This window comes from Mastomys coucha, unplaced genomic scaffold, assembly GCF_008632895.1.
Source record: "Mastomys coucha isolate ucsf_1 unplaced genomic scaffold, UCSF_Mcou_1 pScaffold19, whole genome shotgun sequence".
Lineage (NCBI taxonomy): Eukaryota > Metazoa > Chordata > Mammalia > Rodentia > Muridae > Mastomys > Mastomys coucha.
In genome coordinates this window covers 19,056,100-19,065,026 of record NW_022196901.1, presented here as the reverse complement: position 1 = coordinate 19,065,026, position 8,927 = coordinate 19,056,100, and the positions used below count along the sequence as shown (strand labels likewise).

Genomic DNA, 8,927 nt, shown 5'->3' with positions numbered 1-8,927 from the left:
ACTCATGGACAGGGGCAAGCAAGGGGAGTACTGACTGACTGACGGACAGGGCAAGCAAGGAGAGTACTGACTCATGGACAGGGCAAGTCTCAAAGTGGCCAAGTGGCCGAGGCCAGGGTACCTGTGCTTCCACTCATGTGACATTCTTGAGCAGGTGAAGCCCATCTGCTGAGACAGGGGACTGACCTGGAGAAACTGATGGCTTTCTTGGCTGTTGAAAGGCTCTGTCTTGTTAGGACTGTGGGTCATACACTCCACTTTTATACCCAAAGCTAAATTATGGTTTGAGCGTTTGTCCCTCTCATCTTGTGTTAATGATATTCGGAGGCCAGACCTCTGGAGATCACTGGCTTGAGAGGGCTCTGCATTCATGAGTGGTTTAATCCATCCATGGATTAATGGATTAATGGGGCTGTATTGGGAAGCCCTGGTATAAAGGCAGCCCGCCCTGGAGCACTCCTACTGTCTTGACAGCCACGTGATGCCCTCTGCGTGTCATGACGCACAGGGATGCCCCATCAGGCACTGAGCAGATGTGGAGACAGGTGTTTAGGTTCTTTTGTTTGATTTTAATTTTTTACTGCTTTTATTTTTAACTTAGTTGTGTGTGTGTGTGTATGCGTGTGTGTGTGTGTGTGTGTGTGTGTGTGTGCGCGTGTGTGTGTTTGTATGTGTGTGTGTGCACGCCATGGCACATGTATAGAGGTCAGAGGACAGTTTGTAGGAGTTAGTTCTGTCTTTCTATTACCTAGGTCCTAAAGATGGCTCGAAGGGCCTGAGGCAGAGGCAAGTGCCTTTTTCTGTTCAGCCATCTCATCTCACCTGGGTCAGCTTTTGTTTGCTGTTTTGTTTTGTTTGTTGAGACAGGGCCTCATTATGTAGATAAGGCTAGCCTGAGAGCCACCTGCTTGTCTCCCTAGTCCTGGGATTAAAGACATTCCTATTTTGGTCTTCTGAAGCCAACACTGGCCTCAAACTCACAGTATAGCTGTAGATAGCCTTGAACACTTGATCCTCCTGCCTGTGCCTTTCAGGATACCACACCTGACTCAAGTGGGTTTGTGGTTGTTGTTGATTTGTTTTTAAAGCAGATGAGAATTAGGGAAAGGGCTTCTGTCAGAATTCAAGCTTGCTGTACACAGTTAACTTTGGATTCTAGATGAGGGACACAGTACTCACAAGGGACCTGACTCCTGAAGCTGGAACAGATAGATGAGCAGGTAGAAATGAATCAAACATGAGGTACGGAGGTGTACCATGGGAAAAGAATGGGTAGCCATAAGGCCTTTTGTTTCTTTTAAGACATGTTGAACAAATGAAGTTATTCAATCGAGGCTGGCATCCAGAGAGTGTGTATGCTTCTTTGTTTAAAACAAGAAAAGGGAAAGTTAAAATACTGAAGCAAGGAGGGAATCCTTATTTTTCTCAGTTGGCAAGACCTGGGAGTACTCTGGTCAGCCAGGAAGTGACTTCCCCATATCAAAAGAGTTGCTCGGATAATAGAGATGGCTGGGGATACAGGAGTCAAGGGTCCCAAGTAGCCAGTTCACATTCCCAACAGGAAGTGTACTTCAGCATATTAACTTTCCATCCTGCTATGTATGAGTGTGTGAGAGAGTGTGTGTATGTATGTGTGTTCAAATGTGAATGTATGCATGGATGAATGAGTGTGTGTGTGTGTGTGTGTGTGTGTGTGTGTGTGTGTGCTTGCGTCTGCCTGTCTAGCCAGCCCTGTTTTGAATCTTTTCTCAATCTCTCGCTCCTGAAAGCCTTACCTCTCCATTCTCCGGGGGATCCCCATTGCCAAATGTGCTGGTCACCACCAACACCAGTGCCTCGTGCTCTAGAGATACCACATCATACTCATCCATGCACAGGACCTGCGGCGAGAAAGTGGGTGTTGACTTGTCTCCTCCTGTCTCTGTCCTCACTTGGGCAAGGCAAGGCCTGATTGCACTCTGAATCCTTGTAGACTGTAGCTTTCTTTGTAAACCCTGACTTTTATTTTTTTGAGACAGGGTCTTATGAAGTCCAGGTTAGCCTCGAACTCATTATATAATGAAGGATGACCCTTGATCCTCTTGACTCCGCTGCCCAAGTGTTGGGATTATAGGGATGTGCCACCATGCTGTCCCCTCTTGTCCCCTAGGCACCTCTGAAGAGGTGGACAGACTCTCTATTCTTTCTAGCCCGCTGCCTCTCAGGCTTCAGTCCTACCCGGGGATCAAACGCCTTCCGGAAGAGCCTCCCCAGCTGCTGTGCGTAGCTCTGGGCCCGGCCAGTCTCAGAGCCATACAGGATGGTTGCCTTCACACGCTTCGCCATCACCGTGCCCATGAGTGAGGCAGAGATCTTCACTGCACTGCAGGCGAGGGTGGGATTAGGGCATCCTAAGTGCACAGAGGCCAGACCTCCCAGGTAGGGGCCAGACCTCATCGCTGCAGTCTTGGGGTACCACTACTAGACTTGTTCACCTAGGGTATGGGGAAGGGGCGCTGTCCCAGAGTACCCACTTGGCTACTTCCTTAAAGGTCTTCTTCCTGGTGATGCCTGCGCCCTTTGCCGCACTTCCCTTCCAGGGGTCTGGCTGCAAAAAAGTGATGGGGTGGGGGGGAGGGAGGAGCATGGAGGAAAATTGGCAGCTCCTGTGGGCGGCCCAGACCTGCACTAGGTGGGCTGAGCCAGATGGGCTGGGTACCTGGTAGCGGAAGGCAGGGGACAGGAAATAGTTGACCATCTCTTGATGGAAGACAGGAGTGAGGCTGCCTGAGATGGGGGGCACGATCCAGGCCCAATCGGCAGGGCAGCCCCCTCTGGCCTTCTGCTCATTTTCCAGGTGCTTCATGAAGGAGGCTGTGGCGGCGTGGTGGTCCACTATGGTCACTTTGGCCAGCTGAGGTGGGGATAGAAGAGCCTGGTCTCAGAAGTGCTCTGTAGATTCACACCTTTATCACTGCGAACCCAGCCTATTCTGCGCCATGGGTGGCTGCAAATGACATATTCTGTGTCCTCTCAAATCTCCAGCAGATTCCATAGTCATGCTCTGAGTCGAATGGGTAAGAGCCCCTCCAGCTTCCAGTGTCTGTGTGCCTTGCCACCAGCGCTGGGTGCTGATAGAACCTGGGGCTTCACGTTTACCACTGAGCTACACTCTAAAGTCCTTTCTTAATCCTTTTAGACTCCACAGAGGTATCCACTAGACAGTGGCTTCCTCAAACCACACCCTACCACACACACACTGTATTATGACACCCCTGCACCCAGCATGTTTTCTACCCAGCGTTAGAGAGTCCAGATGCCAATGGGTCCCACAGTGTGCCCTGGGACCAGTTACTGAGCAAAGTTTCTGGCAGGAACTTAGGTAGCATAGTACAGCACCCAGAACAGTGCCTGTGTATCCAGAGTTACAGACACAGCGTGCCCCTTGATACAGGGGTTACAATATGCCTCAACTTTGCTTAGTGTCTGTGTTCCCTAACCCCACAGCCAGATCTGTGTACCTGGTAACTGTGCAGTACAGCCACATTAATTTCCACCGCTGCCTTGTCTTTCCACAGGGATGAGGTTGTCCTGGTGTCTAGATCCATGCAGACAGCCACATCCTGTGTCAAGTTGAACAGAAGGAGCGAGGGAGTGGTGAGGAATGCTGGCTTGGGTGAATGCCTTGTCCAGAAAGGTACCATGGGAAGAGACGGGAAGTCTCTCCTCAGCCCTGGCCTTCAGTTCTCATCTCTGAAGTGGAGTGTGAACCTTTAGCCAGGCATGATGGTTCAAAGCTATAATTCTGGCACTCGGGGTGCCAAGGCAGTAAGATTACCATGTTCAGGGCCAGCCTGGCAACACACACACATGGATACATATATATGCATGCACACACATATATACACGTTTGTACACACACATATACATACACACACATTCACACACACACACGCACACACGTATGCACACACATTTGCACACACACTCCTTTGAGAATCTGATGAAATCTATACATCACAAGCTTCCTCACTTAGCCTCCCTCCTTCCCACTTTTGTGGCTCTAGAGCTCACATCCTTGGATCTGCCTCAACTCACACTTTGCCACAGCTAGCACTCTGGACAGGAGTGGGGGTGGCATGCAGCTTCATGCCTCTTTCCTCAGCATTTCCTCACCTCAAGTACGTTGTAGCGGTGAGGGTCACACAGGTCCCTCATGCCAATCTCTGAACTCATGTACCAGCCACTGAAAGGGGCAGCAGGAAACTCCAGACCCCCGATTTCTAGCAGCATGTTGGACACAGCTGGGAGGGCATACCAGCGCAGGCCAAGGGCAGCAAACCACTCTAGCCTAGGGGTAGGGGCTTTGAATTAGCTTCTATGTAGAGTTGCCCTCCATAGTCCCTCCTCAAAGGGCTTTAGGTAGCTTCATCCCACCCCTCAGCCTCTCATGCTCACGTGGGGTGCTCCAGAGGCACCTCGAGGACCATCTCTGGGGGCAGAGTGAAGAGTTCTGGGAGTTCATCAGGAGCCTGGAGTAACAGGGGCAGCACATCAAAGCGACCATTTCCTGGGGTCCAGCCATGTTGGATACAGAGCTGTGGGAAGCAGGCAGTGGTGGGGTCAAGGGCTGTGAACTCACTAGGAATCCTCACCATTAGCCATTCCCCACCCTTTACCTCAGGGACTCCTCAGTGGCTGGGTCTCTACCGACTGGAGGACTCTATACCCACTGTTCTTGTCATCAAGGCTTGCCTTGAACTCCCGACCCTCCTTGGACCTCTCACATCAAGGATCATAGGGTGCACTACCATGCCCGACTTTCATCTCAAGGAAGGTCCCCCTTTTCTGCTCAGTGGCCTCTTCTCTGCATTCCCACGCAGCATTCCCTGGCTTCCCTATCTATCCTTGCAAGCCTTGATTCTCACTTGTGCTGGCTACTCTTGGTTGTGAACTTGACACACCTGGGAAGACATCACTAGATTGGCCTGTGGTCAATCTAGTCTATGGAAGATTTTATTGATTACTGATTGATGTAGGGGGCCCAGTGCACTGTGGGCAGTGCTGCCCCTAAATATGAGCGATGTCTACGGTAGACAGCTGAGCAGGCCAGTAAACAGCATCCTCCCTGGCCCTCCGGGTCCCTGCCTCTAGGTCTCTGTTTTGAGTTCCTGCTCTGACTTCCTTCAGTAATAAATTGAGGAACCTATGAGTTGATAGAGGAAAGAAACCTTTTCCTCCCCAAATTACTTTTGGTCAGTGTTTTATCACTGCACTAGAAAGCAGACTAGCACAGCACCTCAGTGATCTCCACGTTGGCAGGGTCCCCTCGCACCGAGCCATCCTGCTGCCTGTAGCCTGCATAGCGGATCAGCTGGCTGTTCCAGATCCGGAAGTCTCCCCGGCCAGGGCAGCGCTGGGGGAACACTGTGATGGCTGAACTGACACGGGGAACGAAACTGATTAGAGCCACTTCACTGCTGCCTGGGGAGGGCTCGGGCCTTGGGCGGGGTCACTCACCGAAGATTGCCTCTATTTGTTGCATACTTAATGTGGTTACAGATGTAGGTGAACATTTCCTGTGCGGTCCTGCAGTCCCGAGCATCGAATACCTGGACCCAGAGAGGACGGTCCAAGGATGTAGGAAAGAGATGAGGTTTTGACTGTCAGCTCTAGAGGAGTGCTGGCATGGGACTTGCTAGAAAGGAGGCAGGATCTGGAGGAGTTACCCACTGTCCGTATGACCAATGCTCCCAACATTCATGCCCTACTGATCCTCTTCTGTCTAATAGCCTTGTTTGCCCAGCACAACCTGATTTTTCCAGGTCCCACCTCCCCGTTCCCCTCAGGGCAGACTTGAAAACCAGCACAGGGGGCACCTGCCCGGGGAAGAGTCCTAGTTGATAGGGGTATTGGTACTGAGTGCTCATGCCAAGGCAGGGAAGCATCCAGCTCCTTTGAGCCAGAATAGTGACGGGAATGGGAAGAGATGGCTGCATTAGACAGCTCTAGGGAACCCGCCAGTGGCATTCTGATAGTAGGAGAAGGCTGGGAAGTCCTACCCCGTCGGAGGGAGAAGGCAATCTGTGACGGGGTAGAGGTGACAGTGGTGACCAGTGGCCAAGGGAGGACACAGCAGTGAGTGGAGCCTATTATAGAAGCTCGATGGGTTCGAGGCTTGAACTAAAGCTTTGAACCACATAAAGGGTCAGCTAGATTGTTCTTATTTTATTGGAGATGCCTTTGGCATCACTGAGCATATGGCTTTTCCCCATATTCTTTAGCAGCCACTTACAGCCAGGGAGGCCAATGTCATGGATTCAGTTCCCCTAGAGATCCTGGGCTTCTGTTAGTGCTGAGGCTCTTCCAGTAACCCAGGCTGGTTCTGCAGTGCGCACTTGCACGAAGGAAGGCGTGGGACTGAGGCCATGGAGGACCTCAGGGGAAGTGGGTGTGAGGTGAAGTCCTGGCAGGAGACCTTTTAGTTAGTTCCTCCAGTTACCATTTCTACTCCTCTCTGTCAGCTGTCTTCATGTACTCAGAGAGCCTTGGTGATCTGATTGCTTCAGCCAAGGGCTGTGGGGCTTGATCACAGCGTGTCAGCCAATAGGCTGAGGGCTATCCAGGAGTGTCAAGGAGGGAGCTGGTCTCCTTAGCAGTTGTCTCTAAAGGCAATGTGGGACGAGGATCTGCCCCTCAGGGAAGCCTAGGCAGCTTCCTCTTCTCCCTGTTCAGTCCCCTGGTACCTATCCTGGGCATGTGCCAGCTGGTTATACCTGCAGCTTTCCCCACTGGATCCGGCCCACACATCGGGGAGCATTACGCCAGGCCTGCTTGGCCCCAAACACCAGCTCACTCTCCCGGAGCTGGTAGGTGCCTGTGGCTGCCACCTCAGCCTCCACTTCCTGAAGCCGCTGCTCATGAGCCTGGGAACCACTCCTGTGGAGAAGGGAGGGCCATAAGCCTTGGTTTCAAGATGGTGGGAAGGAGGTGTGAGTGGTGATCTGGAGGCTTCTCCACTCACGTGTCAGGGTGTTGGGATGCAGGGGGACCCACCTTTTGATGGAGTTATAGTACTGATTGATGAAGTCCCGGGCTTGAGCCAATAGCTGCTCAGTGGGTGAAGGGCCCTGGGTGGGCCGGCTCTGTAACTTCCTTGGAAATACCAGGGATCCCAAGCAGCGTCTTGGGGTACAGGGCCCATCCTGAGCCAGAAGAGCGGACACAAAGGCCAGGAGAGAGTACAGGTCAGAGTATAGGATGCGTGAGCTGTGGTTGGCAAGGGCAGAGGGAGGCAGGCTCGGGAAAGCATGGGCTCAGACCAGGGCTGAGAGTGGAAATGGGATGAGGTCTGGTTGCTTAGGGCTTGGGGCTCAGGGCCAAAGGATTGCTGAAATCCTTGCAATGTCCCTTGGCCCTCTGGTCCTTCCTGGTTCTCACTACTCTCTGCAGACAAGGGCCAAATGTGAACAAAGTGGAGTTTCTTGGCTTGGGTCCTGATCTGGGACCAGGCCTCTCTACCAATCCCTTCCTAGGCCTAGAAACACGGGCAGGGCCTGTCCTTACCTGCTGAGCCTGGGCACTGAGGGTGTCGTAGGTGATGCTGCCCACTTCCCAGTTCTTTACTCGAGGAAACCTGGGTCCGTCTGGGGGTCGGGTTAGCGGGGGGCTGTTGTGGGCCAGGAATGCAGAGAGTCATGGGAGAAGTTTGTCTCCTTTAGGCCTCCCCATCGTAGTTCAAGGGCATCAGCACAGCTTCAGTAACCCCACAGGGTCATTGCCCACCCTCCACTTCCTGACACTTTCTGTCAGCTCTCACAACAGCCTTAGGAGGTAGGCAGTACCTTCCATGCCCCCACTTACAAAGGCCTCACAGCAAGGACAAGTGATGCATCCAGCAAGAGAGTACAACAGAGTTGAAGCTGTGCTGTGAGCCACTACCTAGATCCCGTGCTCAGCCACCTGGCCACCCTCTAGGCTTGGAATGCTGGCCCAGACTGGTCCTCACTCCCTGTACAGAGCCTGTTTTGTCTCTTTTACATCTGAAGTTCTTTTAGTTTGAATGTGTTTCCTAGCTTTACAAGTTGGAAGTTTGGATCCTAGAGAAGAGTTGAGAAACTACGCTAGAGTGGAGAGGTGGTACATTCCTCCTGCCATGGCAGACTGACTGCTGGGGTCTAGTGGAGTACCTTTGTTATTTTTAAAAAAAGAGCGAGAGCTCGCTCTTTGGCTTTCTCCGCTTGGTCCGGGTGCTCACCTCGGGATGCTTTTACGTCACCTGAGATGGTGCATGAGGTCCCCAGCAGAGCAGGTACTTGTGCCATGCTCATAGCCGTTCAGGTCCCTGAACCATGAGTGAAGTAACCTCTCTTGTGTCTGTGCTGGGGTTGAGACAGGCCTGGCTGACCTCAAGGTCTGTCTAGCAGAGGATGGGCTAGAATCCTGCCTCCACCTCCCAACTGCTGGGATTATAGTCCTATGTCACCACACTGGCTCCTACGCCCCCATTCTTCCTGTTACTCCATCTTAAGGATCAGATTTTGGCAACTGGAAATGGAGTAGGCGCTGGCCCTGCTTTAGGGGCCAGAGCTGAGGGAAGCCCCCTGCAGGGATTCCTCTGCTCTGATTTTGCAGGCTCCCACTCACAGCCCTCTTGACAGAGCCCCAGTGTGAGGGGAAGCCTGAAGGCTTATCACTTCCTCCCAGAACTGCCTGCCTGCGCAGGAGGAAGGGAGGGACTTGGGGCCCTGAGCAGCAGCACTGGACCCTCAGGCTTCGCAGGGGCGCCTTGACCTGACACCCCACTGGAATTTTTTCATTTTCTTCTCGTCAGGGGCCTCAGGCCCAGGGAAGTTTTTGAGGGCTAGGACTGCAGGTCTGTCTGTGGTTCAGGGCTGTGAGGAGGGAGTCCTTAAGCGGGAAAGGGGCCCAGCAGCTTTGCTTTGGTC

At 52.6% G+C, this 8,927-nt stretch overlaps 1 protein-coding gene across 2 annotated transcripts in view; it reads right to left on the bottom strand.

The window, feature by feature from the left end:
- Nos3 (nitric oxide synthase 3) overlaps positions 1-8,927 on the bottom strand; it is a 20,257-nt gene that overhangs the window by 10,617 nt on the left and 713 nt on the right. Inside the window, exons 2-13 of one of the 2 annotated variants that reach the window (XM_031380143.1) lie at positions 7,546-7,648; positions 7,036-7,184; positions 6,756-6,918; positions 5,500-5,591; positions 5,279-5,420; positions 4,438-4,577; positions 4,156-4,330; positions 3,501-3,602; positions 2,699-2,893; positions 2,514-2,587; positions 2,218-2,362; positions 1,776-1,880 (exon numbers count right to left, since the gene is read on the bottom strand). In XM_031380143.1, coding sequence (XP_031236003.1) covers positions 1,776-1,880; positions 2,218-2,362; positions 2,514-2,587; positions 2,699-2,893; positions 3,501-3,602; positions 4,156-4,330; positions 4,438-4,577; positions 5,279-5,420; positions 5,500-5,591; positions 6,756-6,918; positions 7,036-7,184; positions 7,546-7,648 — 1,585 coding nt within the window. Of the gene's footprint in view, positions 1-1,775; positions 1,881-2,217; positions 2,363-2,513; positions 2,588-2,698; positions 2,894-3,500; positions 3,603-4,155; positions 4,331-4,437; positions 4,578-5,278; positions 5,421-5,499; positions 5,592-6,755; positions 6,919-7,035; positions 7,185-7,545; positions 7,655-8,927 lie in introns of those variants that run through there. The other variant, XM_031380144.1, reaches the window with a different exon arrangement.